The 19,228-nt window shown below is 31.3% G+C and overlaps 1 protein-coding gene across 3 annotated transcripts in view; it reads left to right on the top strand.

Annotated features, from left to right (window-relative positions):
- LOC139517382 (uncharacterized) overlaps positions 1-16,949 on the top strand; it is a 33,993-nt gene extending 17,044 nt beyond the window's left edge. For all 3 annotated transcript variants that reach the window (XM_071308365.1, XM_071308366.1, XM_071308367.1), the window contains exons 5-6: positions 4,231-4,274; positions 14,820-16,949. In XM_071308365.1, coding sequence (XP_071164466.1) covers positions 4,231-4,274; positions 14,820-15,368 — 593 coding nt within the window. In that variant the 3' untranslated portion in view covers positions 15,369-16,949. The remainder of the gene's footprint in view (positions 1-4,230; positions 4,275-14,819) is intronic.
- Positions 16,950-19,228: the final 2,279 nt, after the last annotated feature.

Here is a 19,228-nt window from a genome sequence, read left to right as displayed (position 1 = left end):
TTGGTCTTTGTTTAGTTATCTTGGTTAATGTTAAGTTTATGTGACAGTTGTAATAAAGCTTAGCTTTATACTTAGGACTATCAACATAATATCAATGATTAGTATAGAAGGCGAGACATTTCAGCGTGTGCACTCTTGTTAGTTTTTGGTCCCGTTTTCAAATTGGTCTACATTAAGGTCGAAAGGGTCAAAAATTAAATTTTGTTTAATTTTAACAAAAATTGAAAACATGGGGTTCATTGATATGCTAAATCTAAACGTGTATTTAGATTTTTGATTAGGTATCCGCCATTTTTTGTCGAGCCTGCAACTTTTGTTGCAGAAAGCTCGACATAGGGATAGTGTTCCAGTGGCGGCGGTGGTGTTAGCTAACTTCTTAAAAGCTTTATATTTTAGAAGGTGGAAGACCTGGATGCTTCATACTTTGTATATAGATGCCTCATGTTACGAAGTTTCCGTCAGTCACATGTCCAATGTCCTTGACCTCATTTTCATGGTTCAGTGACCACTTGAAAAAAAAGTTCAGATTTTTTGTAATGTTGAATTCTCTCTTATTATAAGTAATAGGATAACTATATTTGATATGTGCGTACCTTGAAAGGTCCTCATGTCTGTCAGACAGTTTTCACTTGACCTTGACCTCATTTCATGGATCAGTGAACAAGGTTAAGTTTTGGTGGTCAAGTCCATATCTCAGATACTACAAGCAATAGGGCTAGTATATTCGGTGTATGGAAGGACTGTTAGGTGTACCTATCTAGCGGGCAGATGTCATGTGACCTTGACCTCATTTTCATGGTTCAGTGGTCAAAGTTAAGTTTTTGAGTTTTGGTCTTTTTATCTAATACTATATGCCATAGGTCATCTATATTTGGTGTATGGAAATATTTTATGATCTTTATGTCAGTCGCGCAGGTTTTATTTGACCGTGACCTCATTTTCACGGTTCATTGCAGTGTTAAGTTTTTGTGTTTTGGTCTATTCTTCTTAAACTATAAGTAATATTTCAACTATATATGTTGTATAGAAGCATTGTTAGCTGTTCATGTCTGCCTGGCATGGTTCATCTGACCTTGACCTCATTTTCAAGGTTCATTGGTCTTTGTTTAGTTATCTTGGTTAATGTTAAGTTTATGTGACAGTTGTATCAAAGCTTAGCTTTATACTTACATTGTTACGGTGAGGACTCTCAACATAATATCAATGATTAGTATAGAAGGCGAGACATTTCAGCGTGTGCACTCTTGTTTTAAGTTGGTCAAAATTGGGGTCCAAAATTTAACTTTGTTTGATTTCATCAAAAATTGAATTTTTTGAATCTTTGATATTTAGCTAAATCAATCCATGGCTATATATTTATTAAGATTTTGGATATTGGACCATAAGGAAGTACACCACTAATTCATGGTCCCATTACTTTCTATGTTAAATTCCTCCATTTCAACCAGGCACACCTCTTTCATTTTAAGTTCAAATAAAGTGGCAATCATTGCATTTCAAAGCAACACTTTATGGTGTCTTCTACTGAAAAAATCAACATACCTTACATGGCATATAAGAAAGAACTGGTTCCAGGAACTTTGGATGTACCAAAAGAGGTACTTCAGATCTGACAAACAGACTAAATGTACCCTCTTTTTAAAGTTTGGTGCAGTTTTTTTATGCCCCACCTACGATAGTAGAGGGGCATTATGTTTTCTGGTCTGTGCGTCCGTTCGTTCGTTCGTCCGTTCGTTCGTTCGTCCGTCCGTCCGTCTGTCCGTCTGTTCCGCTCCAAGTTAAAGTTTTTGGTCAAGGTAGTTTTTGATGAAGTTGAAGTCCAATCGACTTCAAACTTTGTACACATGTTCCCTATGATATGATCTTTCTTATTTTAATGCCAAATTAGAGTTTTTACCCCAATTTCACGGTCCACTGAACATGGAAAATGATAGTGCGAGTGGGGCATTTGTGTACTGAGGACAAATTCTTGTTAATATTTAAAATGAAAAGTCCAAAAGTGTTCTACAATGATCACCAGTCCTTTAGCTTTCATTTGATGCCAAAAATACCTAAATATCCTACATATTTTGAAAGTTACACTCATGCGTAGGAACTATTTTGCGTTAAATATGTACTACTTTCTGGTATGTGCTTTCTGGCCGGGCTCGAATTAGTGGTGTTACACCTATAACAGAACCAAACTTGCTATATTGACTTGAGCATTACTTGATTTCATTCTATGACCTATTTCAAGCAATAAAAAACATATAAAGCTTTAGTCCAAATACTATTTTACTAATTTTAAGCTCAAATTGGACTGGTAGTAATATATGGGTTATTCAAAGAAAACTGCATATGGATATTATATTTTGGTCAATATACTTTTTTATTCTCAATATCATTGTTTAATATATTAATATCTTTTAGGAATGCTATGTGCTTACCAATAGTCATATTTTTATCAGAGGTTCTTCGTTAAATAAAAATATATTAGTCCAAAGTTCAGACATAATTGAGAATATTGTCCCCCCTTTTTTCTTCAAATTGGAAAAGGGCATTTTTTTTTGTATAAACCATACTTCTGTGGTTAAACATAGATTTTTTAGAGCAATTTATATATCCCGCAGCCAGATAACTTGCTAAACTGGTTCAAAATTGCATGTACAGTAAGATTTTGGAATTCTTATATGAGTATATACCATTTGCCTAGATTGTAAAAGGCTACCATAAGAAAAACATTAAAACTTTAAAAAAATCTACGGATTATTTGACAAAGAGCCTTTTTGTACCATACACAAGTCATAGTATACATGTTTTATTGATTTCAATCACAAATAATGCATAAATATGAACTTGGAGTCAAGTCTTAACTGCATGCATGTTGTATGACCATAAAAGGCTAAACTACCTTAGTATGCCAATTCAAGAGTTGAAATTTCCTTTAAACAAAATTGTTAACCAAATAAAGATGACTGAACATGATTACTAACATCAAATTTGACTTATTTTCATTGGAATAGGTACAACTTCTCTGTAATAGGAAGTACACCACTAATTCATGGTCCCATTACTTTCTATGTTAAATTCCTCCATTTCAACCAGGCACACCATAATAGGTAAATTTAATTTTTTTAAGGTTCATTAGACCACATTCATTATGTGTCAGAAACCTATGCTGTATCAACTATTTTTAAAATCACAATCCAAATTCAGAGCTGTATCAAGCTTGAATGTTGTGTCCATACTTGCCCCAAATGTTGAGGGTTCAACCTCTGCGGTCGTATAAAGCTGCACCCCGGGGAAGCATCTGGTTGGTTAATATCTTGAATATTTGAAATGATAGAGATAAGCTGTAAAAAGCAAAATTGTTCAGCGAAATAAGATCTACAAATATAAACTTTCCATGACCCAAATTGTCAATTGACCTCTTTTAAGGAGTTATTACCCTTTAAAGACAATTTTTCACAACTTGTTCATCCAGTTTGCTTACTTTAAAACCTCCTCTACTTAATGAAACTGCTGAATCAATTTCATCTGAACTTGGGCTGAATGAGTTTCAGAGTAACTTGTATAAATTTTTGTATTTTATTTCCTTGTACGTGGAGAAACATAGCCACTAAGGCTAAAATGGAATATAGGGGTAAAATACATTTTTTAGCTTTTTAAGAAAATATGACAGATACAAAGAACATTTAAATGGAATTTTTAAGCCACTCATTAATATAAATAATCATTGATGAAAGATTTAAAAGCAAAATATTTCAGGTGAGTGACACAGGCTTTTTGAGCCTCTTTGTTTTTACTTTGTACATTTTAATATTGAGTTTGAAATAAATGTATATCAATTTTTACTACTGTTCAATCTTTTATTTTATCAGAGAAGAAGAATACATTGTATATATTTTGCTCACAATTTAAGCCTGTCACATTTATCTTTGAACATTTGACTGTCATTGTATTGATATAGATAATTTCAATCCCTTGTTGATGACACTTCTGAGTAAATATCATTTTAATATGCTATTTGGTTTGTTGCTTGGTTCTGATTCTACCTGACACTTGTCATATTGAAGTAGTGATTTTTAATTAATTAACATTGTCAAACTTAGATTATAATATTCACAGCTAATGCCTTCATAAAAATCATTTCTCATATAGTTGTGGAGCTGAAACAGTAAAAAATGTATGTGTATTGATTGATCCATCTTGTGAAGAGTTATAATGAGGTTACTACGTTTTATCTTGTAGATCAGGCAGATGTTTTGACATGTGCTAGCTTAACAACTAAAAAGGTAAATATTGGATTTAATAATGGACCGTTAGTAAAGGTATTTTATTGTGTTTTTTTTCATCCTCTATGTATGACTTTTAACAGTATTAATTGATTTTTAAATTCATTTTTATCTTCAAAAAATATAATTTTTATGATTATTTTATTACATGTATACCGTACACTAAAAGTGACATGAAACATATTTTACATGTGTATGTTGTGTACTATAGTATAAATCATACAATGTGTGAAAATATGTTGACACATGTTGTTTTATATAATTCCTCATGAAAATCTATTAACATGTAGGTGATTATTATGTACATATACAGAGGCGTAGCACCCAAATTTATATTGGTACGGCAGAAAATTTTATGAGTCGCGAAGCGAGTCATCCCGCCTCATAGAGGCAGTTACTCGGCAGGGGTTTGGGGCCGCTCAAGGCCCAGAGAATTTTTTGGATAATTGGTGCAAAATCCTGCAGTCTGACCCTTTTCTGACACTGAAATTTCGCTCCTGAAAATTCCATTTTTTAAGTTATAAACTTCAAAATATTAAAAAAAAAAAATAATAATTCAACCGTGCATGATATATGTGTCAAAAAAGTTCACAATCCAACAAGATAGGAAAAACGGAATTTCTTAGCTAAAACTAATACTTTCAATTTGTGTTGGACTCCTGGCTAGGGCAGAAGGGGTCTTGGCATGCTGCTTTGAAATTATAAAAATGTACAAATAACATAGAATTGAGTCTCGTGATGTCCTCCTCTAAACATAGAACAAACGACGGTAGAACATTTTTGTTCATCATCGTTTCTAAAGACAGTGATTATAGGGTTAAAAAATACATTCACATAAAGTTCAGCTGCACAAACATATTGTAAATCGCAGGCTAATGTTTCATTATCATTTTTTTTTTATTAGATATAAAACCCGATTTCAGAGGGGAAAGTTGGTTTTGGGAAAGAAATGCAAAGAGTTGGATGTGTTTTGAGAATATACTAGTAATGAAATAACATGTTCCTTTATTAAATGTTAATAAACTGGTTTGTAACTGGCATAAGAAATACCACGGCTTCAGCGATCATTCTTTTTTTTCTTTATTTATATGCCAATCCTAGAGGCATTATGTTTTTGGTCTGTGTGTCCGTTCGTCTGGTCGTCTGTCCCGCTTCAGGTTAAAGGTTTTGTCAATTAAGGTAGTTTTTAATGAAGTTGAAATCAAATCAACTTGAAACTGCACGTATGTTCCTTTTGATATGATATTTTTAATCATCATGCCGAATTAGAGATTTAATCCCAATTTTACGGTCCACTGAATGAAAAAATGATAGTGGCCGCTTCAGGTTAAGTATTTGGTCAGGGTAGTTTTTGATGAAGTTGATGAAGTTGAATTCCAACCACCTTGAAACTTTGTTCACATGCTCCCAAAGGTAATAGTTTTCTTATCTATATATTTTGAAATCAAAGTTTTAATCCCAATCAATGATCAACTGAACATAGAAAATGATAGTGCGAGTTGGGCATCCGAGTACTATGAACACATTCTTGTATATTTTTTTCTGTCAGTGACAGTGATCATGACTAAAAAGAATAAATTAAAAAAATGTGTTAATGATGTCTATCATTTAATGTACCATTCTAAGGACAAGGCGTAGGGATCAAATCGACGACTACATGTAAATGTGACTGCTGGACTTATATCCAGGGTGTCATTATACTCGTAACGCATGGTTACATGTTTTAGCGTCATGGAATGCTTACTTTCAGCATTTTTTTTCAATATCACACAGTAGATTGTAATTTTGTAGATGGTGAAACTCCGAGATTACGGCAATATTATTCAATCTTTTGCTTCACTGAACTTTTGCCTCTTTGGTATTTAAAAAAAAATAATCTGCCTTCAGTTTCACACCTTTTGTTTAATGACGTAAAATCCGTATATTTTCAATAAAAAAGAGTTATATTACAAGGAAAGAGTTAAATTACAAGAGAAATTTAACTTGCTTTTTGTTTTTCGTATGTTTTGCTCGATAACTTTCTCTGCAGAAACTCTTTAAACAGTGAAGTTGGGAAGCCGAGTACTTAATAACTTTAGTTCTTCCATGCCACTGAGGCATAGTATTCATACAAAAAAGTCATGCAAGTGTTGTGTTGTTATGAAATGTTTACGCCAGGATAATTGTAGAAAGAGGGGGCGAAAGTTTCCAGAGGGACATTCAAACTTGTAGATCGAAAATTAAATGACAACGCTGGCATGGCCGAAAAAAAAGACAACCAATAGTACACAAGACACATATAAAACTAAAGACGAAACAACACAACCCCTCAAAAAAACTGGATGTAAACTTAGGTGCTCCGGAAGGGTAAGCAGATCATGCTCAGTCCCAATATGGCACCCGTTGTGTTGATCAGGTTTTACGAACCCAGTAAATAGCCTAATTCGGTAGGTCACAATCGTGAAAAGGGAACTGGATTGTAGTTAAGAAATAAGTAACATATCCAATTTCATATGTGAAACGGAAAGTCCGTTACGTTCAACCAACTCGTGATAGCATCCGTAAAATTTAAGAAGGGATGATTTTAACTTTACCATTTGGAACTCTTGGTTTTATTGCTTCCTTTTAAGCAGCAACCCTCTATCAAGGAAATCATTATAGGAAATACAACCCAGGGAATATCGTATTGATTGGGAGATATATACTCCGTACGCAGGCAATGCTGTAATATTGCTACAAAGAAATGGAAAGTTCACAATTTGGAAACTGGCATTTTCTCTTTTGTCGTTTGTCTTTTTGAATTGTTTTACTTTAGTCAATTATAATGGGGTTCTGTTTTGCTTGCTGTTCGATGTGGCAGAGCTAAGGCTCCGTATTGAAGACCGTAATTTTACCTATAATTGTTTTCTTTTTAACACATTGTGACTTGGATTGAGAGTTGTCTCATTGACGCTCAAACTGAAACTTAAAAAATGTGGGTTCGGGGTCTAGTGGTTAAGACCGATGGCTACAGTACTGAAGGTCCTGAGTACGATTTTCACCCTCCCACACACATCTCTGGTATCAAGACCGGAGTTTAAAACTAGATTGGATTCTTTGGGGCCTCGGTAGGTCAAAGTTGTTCCCAGGTTAACCTGGAGATCAATCTTCTAAAATCTCTTCGGGTTGTTTGTTCCTGTCGAGAAGTCCGGTGGTTCATTCCGAGTACTTCGGCTTCCTCCACCATAATAATAGACTTCCTGGTGTCCTACACAATCCCTTGGGCGGTGTTGGCTGGGGATTGTTCTGGTGATGGGATAATATTGTAAAGGACACATTTCCATTAATCCTTAGGGAGTGACATGGATCTGCTGTACCCTTGCAGTTAATCAAGGTCACTGTGCGTCTCAACTGGCGGAATCTCGAAGTACATACAATATACTCCATCTTCTTATTTCTATTGTACCGGTATTAATGAATGTATATGGTAAATTACTTATGACTCATAAATGGATTTTCTATCTTTTTTATTTCCTTTAATACCTTGTTTTCTTTATTTCCATGCAAAAACCTTGGGTTTTAAAAAAACTTTTTATGCAAATTATTGGTACGGCATGCCCTACCAACAAAAATTATTGGTACAGCTGCTGCCGTACCTGCCGTACCGGCGGCTACGCCCCTGTATATTTATATATGAACGAGTCTAAATTAAAAAGCTACATATAAACCTATGATTGCGTTGGATTAAAACAAATTTCGTTGTATAAGTGTCTAAATAAATACAGCACAAACAACATTTTCCAAAAGACCAAAAAAGTATATTTAAACAAAACGCATTTGACTAGCAGGTCGAACAACTGATGTTCTTTAACCCTGATGCATACTGCCATTGGCGATTGCCAAATAAAATTGATCACAAGATGTAACAAAATGGATCTTAATATAAATTTAATACTAAACAGAAAACAAGTAACTTGTGGCCACGATGTTATGCCACAAACATATAAATGTGTTATTATGTACATGTAGTAGTATCTTGATTATTTATTTTCATTAGTAGGGATTTTTACTTAATTTTATATTGAAACATAAATCTACTAGCTATTTGAAGCTCATTTTGAATAGCCACTCGCATCTTTTTTTCTGTATCAGAGACATGCATGGAAGTAGGGTTGACACAATTAATAAGCATACATGGAGGTTTATATACAAATGTAATTTGGGGTAGTTTATTTTGTTCATTATGAATACCTTCAAACAAAACTGGGAGTATTATAGGTTATAAAAGTAGTAGCTGATAACGAGAAATATTGTACTGTTTTAATTCCATTACCCTCTCTATCATGTCTATAGTGCAATGCAAACTTTAAAGTCATATGAAACAAAATTCTTGCATTTTGTCATGTGAATTATAAGTGAACCAACGCATGCATAAAACACTGAACTATGTATTTATTACAAATCCATAATGTATAATCTCAAAAAATATTTCATTTGTTAATTGTTAAAAGAAAATTTTAGCTGTTAATTAACCCTCAGGTTCTGATGACGAAGTTACTGCTGGCCACCTTCATAAACAATCAAAACAGATTTATGGAACTTTAGAAAAATAAGTGAGATGATAGCATGAATAGAGCGTTGTTTATTTGTTAATATTTCCCATGCATTCTCATTGTAAATTAAACTTTGTCATAAATGTTGTTACCTGGTTTGGTGTATTAAAATGTTTCTTTTAGGATCAAATAATTTATTCCTAGCTTCCACCTTTGTTTACCTTTTCATTTATCACTGTTTTTCCCTAGTACTTGCACTGTGGGATCATGGTTAAAGTCATTAAGGGTACATGTACATGTTAAATTTAATTCAATAGCTGATGTTTTTTAAGATTTGGAGAGGATGAAGGATTTTTCTTTTAACTGCAAGTCCATGTAGACAAGTTTCATAGTAAAAGTACTAAAACTAATAAGTCTTTCAAATATATATAACATATTCAACTTTTTTTTAAATTTGAAGTTTTATAAGTCTTTAACAAGAAAGTATAGAACACAATATTTTAGCTCAATGAAAACTCTCTACTTTTTGGGTAAATAATCATAAAAGAATATTAGTAAGAATATTAACATTTCATTTTTATTATATGAATAAATTTGCATTAAAATTTTTATAAATTATAATATTTTTTGGGAAAATATCTTAGAAACATTTTAATTTATTCTACTGCAAATATTTCTCAAAATTAATTATAGTGACCTATATTTTTCATAATTGATTTGTAATAAATATAAATTTAAATTAAAAGGGAGATGGTTCATGAAGAGTTTATATTTGTACTTTAAAACTGACAAATGTAACTGATTAATAATGAATAACTTGAAAAAAAAATTTGTAATCAATTAATTGAAAACTCAGATTTTTAATGTATAAATTAGCTGGTCAGACAACAGATTTGAATAATTATTTGATATAAGTCTCAAGTCATATTTCTACTTTCAATTTCATCCGTATTATAAACTGATGAATACATGTTGTTGTTTTTATTTTAACTGTGTTATATTTAATCAAACTATATTTCTAAAGTAATTGATGTGACATCTAAAAGTAACCAATAAGTATATCTGAATTTTTGCTGAGTTTGTTGGTTAAAGATTAGTTGATTACATAAAAATATGATAACATGAAAAAAAGTTTTGGATTGCAATAGATTATAATTACAGATTATCATTACCCAATCACTGGTACGCAAACTGATAGTACATATTTGGCAATCTTGAAATGATAGATGAGGGTCTGGATGGGGGGGGGGGGGGGGGGGGGGGGGTCTGTTATTCTGTAAACATTTAATTTTCACCCCTTTTTTCTCTAATCTTTAAAAAAAATAACCCCTTTTTTCTCTAATCTTTATTTTTGTTGCCCTTTATTCTCTAATCTTCATTTTTTAAGGGCATTATTCTTTAATCATTTAACCCCATCCAAACCCTCATAGATTCATGCTTAATTTGCTATGCTATTTAAACTGAGATAATGGCTTCACTTAATCTTACGTCAGTGCCTTTTAAAGGCACTAATTATAATAACACTTGACTTTAAAGCTGAATTAAACATGCTTTCACAGTTATTTTTTTTTTCACACATTAAGATTCATAAAAAATCTATATGTATACATATATTTGACACTGTACTTGATTTTGGCCTTTTGTGTCTAGAGTAGAACTTGATAAATTCCAATCTTAAGATGAGATTACAAAATGTATAAATTTAGGGAGCTACCATTTGATTTTATGGGGGGGGGGGGGGGGGGGGGGGGGGCTAGGATGAATCTGTTTTAGGCAGGTTACACTGTATATAGAATCTGTTTTAGGCAGGTTACACTGTATTATAAAATCTGTTTTAGGCAGGTTACACTGTATATAGAATCTGTTTTAGGCAGGTTACACTGTATATAGAATCTGTTTTAGGCAGGTTACACTGTATATAGAATCTGTTTTAGGCAGGTTACACTGTATATAGAATCTGTTTTAGGCAGGTTACACTGTATATAGAATCTGTTTTAGGCAGGTTACATTGTATATAGAATCTGTTTAAGGCAGGTTACACTGTATATAGACTCTGTTTTAGGCAGGTTACACTGTATATAGAATCTGTTTTAGGCAGGTTACACTGTATATAGAATCTGTTTTAGGCAGGTTAAACTGTATATAGAATCTGTTTTAGTTTGCTTTACTTATCGTGCATGGCTGTTGTCAGTACCATCTTAAATTTGGAGCAGTTCACATGAAAAACAAGAACAATTATAATTCAGACAAAAATAGATTAAAAAAAATTGTTTTACATCTTTAAAATGAATAAAACACTTTAACCAATTCTATAAATATTGATGAAATTTCCAGTCTTTTCTAAGAAAATCCAAGATTATCAACTGGGAAATCAATAACCTCTACAAATATCGCTTCTTATGGATTACAGTTTCCATGGTTAGGAGATTAAAAATTAGAAATACCACTGCTAAATAAAAACAGAACACTTTTTTTTGCAGATTCACATGAGAACATATCTATCAACTTGTCATTTTTTTTTACCATGAATTTCTCTTCTTACTACATACAACTAAAAGTAAATATGATGTGAATTACATAATTGATATAACAAAATATTTCGAGGCCCTGCCCCCCTTGGACATGGTCAAGTGGCAGAATAATTAAGCAATTTTCAATGTAAAGTTTTCTGCTTAAGTTAGTTTGGTAGGATTTACTTGTGTAGACCAATGATATTTTGTATAAAGTTGCATTTCTATCAATTCATATCATTGTGATGACTATTTTGAGGCCCTGTACCCTAGGTGGTTTAGTAACTATGAATTAATTAGCAATTTTCAATGTTATGTGTTTCTGCTTAAGTCAGTATGATAATAATAATGATATTTTGTAAAAAGTTGCATTACTATCAGCACATTTCAGTTTACAGACAACCCTAGGCAGTGGTTCATTTACTTTGAATATTAAAAGTAGCAATTTTTAATGTTTTATAATTTTCTGCTTTAATAAACTATATATTGATAGGATCTACTTACAATAAACAACACTATTTTCTATTTTAGTTCATTACTGTTTGAGCACCTTGAACATCTCAGTTTGTTGTTCATTTGTATTCCTCCTAGGACATGTAAAGCTTTCTGCTTAAGACAGTTTGATAGGATCATACTATTTTGCATAGAGTTGCATTAATACAATCAGTAACTGAATAAGGTGACCGTTTTTAGGCCATGCTCCCTAGATCAGTATTCATGCAGTGGCTATGAATTAAGTAGCAATTTTCTATGTCATTTTGTTTTTGCTGTTAACAATAATTTCTGTAAAGTTACATTACTGTTTAAACATCTCAGTTTGTCGACCATTTTCAAACCCTGATCATGGTCCACAGACTGAACAAATATTGAATGTTGCTGTCCATCAGATTTTTTTTAAATTTTTATGCCTCATGATAGAGATATCTCTGTGTCAACAGTTTCTAATATGTCCAAATTCCAGATAATTTATTTAGATCCTTATATGATGACTTGACTATTATTAAAAAGAATATTTTGATTTGATACATGACTGCTAAATTGTTTTTTAAATGCATGTACAACATGTATTTAAACCAATACCAATGTTACTTATATTCAGGTAATAGTTTACTATAATTTTTAAATCAGCTTTGAATACATTTGCATAGAAATTTGAAATAAGTGTGGAATAAAGTTTATAACTGCAAAATCCAAATCTGTGCAAAATTCAAAGTACGACCTTTATTTAGTTAGAATCATTATTTAGCTATGGACATGATGAAATGACATACTTCAATTCAACATCTCAAACCCATAGGTTTATTATAAATCTATGTAAGGTAAAACTTCTGTTCTTGATTTGAAAAGCAGAACAGGAAATTTGTCCAGAATTCAGGCTAAAAGGCATTTATGACATGAGCTTATTTAGTGCCATTTATCTAATAATACACTTCATAAATTATCCAAGAGACAAACAATATGCATCACAATAACCCGTTTATTGTATAGCAGAACTTCTATCAGAGCGGGGTACTTTAGTTTAAACTGTTGTTACTGATTACAACCTTAAGTTTTCTATGTTGTTGTTTATAGACTGTTGTTACTGATTATAAAACCTTAAGTTTTTTATGTTGTTGTTTATAGACTGTTGTTACTGAGTACAACCTTAAAGTTTTCTATGTTGTTGTTTATAGACTGTTGTTACTGATTACAACCTTAAGTTTTCTATGTTGTTGTTTGATTATACAACCTTAAGTTTTCTATGTTGTTGTTTATAGACTGTTGTTACTGATTACAACCTTAAGTTTTCTATGTTGTTGTTTATAGACTTGTTACTGATTACAACCTTAAGTTTTCTATGTTGTTGTTTATAGACTGTTGTTACTGATTACAACCTTAAGTTTTCTATGTTGTTGTTTATAAACTGTTGTTACTGATTACAACCTTAAGTTTTCTATGTTGTTGTTTATAGACTGTTGTTACTGATTATAAAACCTTAAGTTTTCTATGTTGTTGTTTATAAACTGTTGTTACTGATTACAACCTTAAGTTTTCTATGTTGTTGTTTATAGACTGTTGTTACTGATTATACAACCTTAAGTTTTCTATGTTGTTGTTTATAGACTGTTGTTACTGATTACAACCTTAAGTTTTCTATGTTGTTGTTTATAGACTGTTGTTACTGATTACAACCTTAAGTTTTCTATGTTGTTGTTTATAGACTGTTGTTACTGATTATAAAACCTTAAGTTTTCTATGTTGTTGTTTATAGACTGTTGTTTGTCTTGTGGTCTTTTATTTTTCATTTTTTCCCCATAGCCTTAACTTGTTCATTTGTTTTGACTTATTAGAATATATTTCACAGTTGTATCTCCAGTCTCTCTTTTAATTATATATAATGATAATTTAATTTTGGATGTAACACGTCTTCTGATTGGCTGAAAGAGTTTTGTCTGTCAGCTCCACGACATCAATGTTTTTTCATATTTTACTCTGGTTTAAATTGGATTTTTTAATTGAATTATAAGGAATGACTGTAATATATTTTCTGTCTATGAAGAAATAACATCAAAAATGTGGTGTACACTGAATAACTAACATAACCTATATGCTTACTATAACTTCATCAGTGGCAGATTCAGAAATTTTCATAGGTGGGGGCCCACTACCTGCCTTTAGAGAGGGCCTACTCCAGACATATTCAAGTGATTCCCTATATAATCAACTAAACAAGACTTATGAACCTTTCCATCAATGCTTTTCAAATTTTAATATGTTCTTACTGATGACAAAATTTATATAAAATAATTTCACTAGTACTGTTCAGGAGTTTATGGTCCTTGTTATACTGAAAAAATGACACTAAATGCAATAACCATGTTAAACCAATGCTTATAACATTTGAAAATGTTCTTACTGATAGCAAAATGTCGGTCAATTTGGATATTGATGATTTTCATTCCTGCTGTTAATAGATTGGAAAATGACACTTTATATCGTTTCTTAATTCTATACAATTTCTTATGAACCAATCAACCAATGTTCTTTAAATATTAAATTGGTGTTACTGATGACAGATTATGGTGGTCAAGTTTAATATTGATTATTTTCATATTTGTGGTTGTAGTTGTGGTTCTTGATATATTGAATGTAATGTTGCAGAGACACACAAGACTGAAAATGCATTCAAAATACAGTAAACCTTGTTTTCTTATCAATTTTATATCTTGTTCCTTGTTGGTATTTATTTTCAAAATAATATTTTGATCCCTTCAGCTTGTTATTGGTTTCTTGCTTAATTAAGAACGCACACCTTCCAGAATAAACTGCACAGAAGTTATATAACTTATTTTAACCTTTGAATGATACGTACATCATAGGATAATGAACAATTTAAAATTTCATAACATAGTGTAATTTGTATACCGGTAATTGTAATGTTTTTTTCTAAGATTCTTTCGCTATAAGACTTAAATCTTTAAAAGAAAAAGACCATTTTTAATTAGAATACAATGTCAATTAGAATATATTTTATTTTATTTTAGAAATCATCCTCAGCAGATCATAGTGTTGTTCAATCTCAGCTTATATCAAAACCTTGGAGAAGTAGTTTAAGTTCTAATGGCTTCTATCCTACAATGGACCAGCAAGGAGTTTCATCACCAATAAGTAGTTCTTGTGTTGCTAGTGTTACCAATACTAACTACTATACTAATGATCCAATTATAAGCATCCAGAGTGCTTCAAGAAAACATTCCTTCCAACAAATTGACAATTTTGATACTACAACTCCAGAAAAAATTCGCAAGATGTCTGAGGACAATATGGACAAGTACTCTGGGATAGACATAAAGTCTCCACCTGGTGGGTTGAAAGCAAAAAGATATAACAAAACAGCAGAGGCACTCAAAATGTCAGGTTTAATGGACATTACAATGAAAACTGCTGACTTGCTGAAAAAGAATAAACAATTACAAACTGAAATGGACAATCTTAAAAAGGATTCCAGCAGTTTTTTACAAAGTGTTTTAGAAAATCCAGAAAATCATCACATTAGGGATACTTTCTTTCCGCATTTAACAACAAAATCCTAATAAATATTATACTTTACCTTTTATATTTGATACCTAATGTTTTCTAGTAATTATTTGTATTTCATGACTGCTCTATATATTCATGAATTCAATTAGAGAGAATTTTATAAGGAAATCATATATGGCATAATGCTTTCAGCTTATTCTAAAAAAAAAAAAGAAGTGCAACCATGTTGCAAATATTATTTGAGTGTTGAAAAGAAAGGGAATATATCAATGAATATAAATTTTCAAAGTGATTAAAACATTAAATTAATAAATAGTTTAGGCTTGAACTGTGCATATTTTGTATTTGTATTAGAAACACATGAAATAGTTATAGCCTTTTTGTACAAAAATATATTAAAAGGAATACAAAAACTGATCCACACACACAAAAAGTCTATTCACTTTGGTATATATTGATATCTATGGTGACAAAGGACTTTTTCTGATGTTTTGTTCAAGCTCAGCTTACACCTAGGATCTTAAAATTATCTGAATATTTTTGATGGTTTCGGAAACCGTTTTGACAAACTCCTACTTCATTTTTGAAAAACTGAAACTAAGTATATTAAAAAGGGTATTTACCTATTTTCTTTCGACTTTAAACTATTTTAATGCCCAAATATTTGTTTTCAATTGCTTAAGTATATTTCAATGTTTTTATCAAATTAAAAAAAAAAAAAACAGAATAAAGAAGCTAATGTTATTACTAAAAAGTATTTTTTTCTTACCAATTTGTTTGGATATGAATTATTGCTTCAGTAGATTGTCAGTCTGTTTAAAAGTTTAAAAGTTTTTCTGTCCACTTAGGCTTTGATTATGTACCAGTATCATTTAACTTTTCTTGCCTTGACAAAACCAAAGAAGCAAGACTAAGGCTTGTATAAGAATTGACACATCTCCTTTGCAGGGAGATTATTTCGTCCAACCTCTCAGTAATGGTCTATAGGCTTTCTTAGATTACATGTTAAAGTTTTGGTTATGTAAGTGCAAGATGAAACACATGGTATTAAGTGGTATTTGGTATGCAGTTGTATTAGCATTGGCATATCTCATTTCCTGGAGGATATTTGGTCTTGTCATTTAGTCATGGTTCATTGGCTTTGAATTTTTAGCATTCTTTACTAGCATTGCTGTTTTAAGTTCAACACTTGCATTTTAATATCATAATAACATAAATGCAAGACATATCACTGTGTCAATAATATATTAAAACTATTTGCTTCTCTTCACCAGATTCATTGTCGAAACTACAAATAAATTTACATAAAATAGCTCAAAATTATTTTATATATATATCTTTACATATGTAATAGGGGAGTTTTTGTTGTTTTCTGTGTTTATTCTGAAATTTGTTTTGTTGTTTTTTGTAAAAAAATCTTTAAAAGATACTAAAATATTATGATTTTATACTTATCCCATTCTGGTGCTGTATTGGTGGAGGTATATGTAATTTTACTTTTTGTGGTGCCATTATGGTGGGGGTATATTAATGTATTTTATGCTACCATTTATCAGCATATTCATGTATATGTAATTGTAAAATTATATTTCATTACTTACGTCTATCCTGCAATAAACCATTTTACTAGACAATTACATATGTAATGTATGTATATAGATAAACAAAAGTGATATAGATATAGTATATATATGTTGTTTTCTGGTATTCTGCATCTTCTATAAGTGAATGGTTACCAATTGATCAAAATTACTGTTTGCATTCCAGTTCTTTTTTATGTCCTCTTGCAGAATATATCGAATCAATGTCAATTTCTACAAATCAGAATTAAAAAAAAGAACATTTAAGTCTCTGAAAGAAAAATAACAAAATTCAGAACTATAAGGGAAATTCAAGACAGAAAGTCATTAAAAAATGGCAAAATCAAATGCTTTAACACATCCAACGAATGGAAAACAAGTGTCACACTCCTAACTTGATACAGGAGTGACAGTTAAAATTATTAGTTCAGAGCAGTTCCTATGAATTGACCTGTGATGGTAATTGCTGATGAATTTCTAAATCGTCTAGATACTCTTATGCTCCAATGAAGGTATAAGCCGCAACACAAAGCAACAGTTGTTTAGGGGGAAATGCTGTGGAAAGTCCAGGTCAAATAATAATCTAGGAACATTTTCGATGATCAATTATTGTTATTTTCCTTTAACGATAATTCTTATGAACATATGAACATAAAGAAATTTTGTATATGAATACAAAAAGAGAAATTTTATTTTTAACAAAATTGATAATTAAAATGCAAAAACTATTTAAAAAAAGTGTTGATATTTGACAATTGAATTGGAGTGAATAAGGACTTGAGAGATGATTTTGCAAATATTATTTTTTTTTAAATTTGGGTGTGATCGTTCCTGAAAAAATATTGAACTCCTAGGAAAATTCAAGAAATAAAAAGATCAAACACATCAAACAAATTAAAACAGTTGTCATATTCCTGACTTGGTACAGGCATTTCTGTATGTAGAAAGTGGTGGATTTGATCTGGTTTTGAAGAATTCCATTATATTAAATACAATGAGTGAGCAAAACACCTTTTGGTACTGACGTGATGCCTTTATCTTGCAAGGTTTTTTATACGACCGCAAAAATTGGTATCACGTTGTCGTTGTCGTCATCATCGTCCGAAAACGGATGGTTTCTGGATAATAACTTGAGTATAAGTATAAAGAAATCAATAAAATTTTAACACAATGTTTATAACCACAAAGGGATGCTTGGGATTGGTTTTGGGGGTTATGGTCCCTAAGGTTTAGGAATTGTGGGTCCAAAGGGGCCCAACACAAGCATTTATCTAGTGTCAGGACAATAAGTTGTGTATAAGTATTTCAATTGTTCTGACATAGTATCACAATGTTTAATACCATAAGTAGAAGGTTGGGATATATTTTAAGGGTTATGGGGCAAACAGTCTAGGAATGAAGGGCCAAAAAGGGGCTAAAAACAAGCATTTTTGTAGTTTCAAGTCAATAAATTGGAGTTATCTTTCTTTCTACAGAATGGTTGTTGAATCACCTAAAACCAATGCTTTATGACATTTTCTTTGAAAATTGAAGTTATCTTTCTTTGTCCAGAATAGTAGTATTCACTTTACTACCAACTAATAAATTAAAGCAATCTTTACCATTCAGTGATTACAAGCACTTTGATTACCATTCTTTACAAGTGGAAAAATTGAAGAATTATTTAGTTTCTGTTCTCTTAACTTAAGTTTGTCTCAACTAAATTTAATGAAATGTGTATATAATCAGAAAATGCTTATTACCTCTAAACTTAATATAAGTTCAATTTTTGGCAGCTTCACTTTTACAGTTCTTGAGTTATGTCCCTTTATAATGTTATATGCTAGCGGGGGTATCATCTGTGTCCCTTTGGACACATTCCCTATTTATTTTTTTAGAAGTAACTATTAATCAATATTAATTTTAAAGTCGTAAGAAACGAGTGACTGGTGAAAAATAATGTTCATCCAATTTTTGAACCAATGCATGTATATATCATAAACTTAGTCCTCTGTGCACGATTTTATCATTTTTTACTCAAATATATCGTGTTTAACATATACAATCAGGTAATTGTTTATTTTAATGACAGAGTCATGCGTATTGCGACCACCGGATTTTTACGAGGAGGGTCACGATTTATATATAGTAGGTCACTATGCATACGGAAGATATGTCGGAGAATTGCTTCCTGGCAGCAAGCAATTAAAAATAAGTAAACTTCTTCTAAATGTGGACAAATTAAAGAATTTTCCTCAGAAAAAAGTATATGTACATGAGTTGTGTAATGAAAACTATCCATTTAGTTTTAAAAAACATATGCATATTTTTTTTTAATTTGAAATTCATATGAC

The sequence above is a fragment of the Mytilus edulis genome, chromosome 3 (genome assembly GCF_963676685.1).
Source record: "Mytilus edulis chromosome 3, xbMytEdul2.2, whole genome shotgun sequence".
Classification (NCBI taxonomy): domain Eukaryota; kingdom Metazoa; phylum Mollusca; class Bivalvia; order Mytilida; family Mytilidae; genus Mytilus; species Mytilus edulis.
Note: the sequence above shows the minus strand (reverse complement) of the source record. Positions and strands in the feature narration are given on the sequence as shown.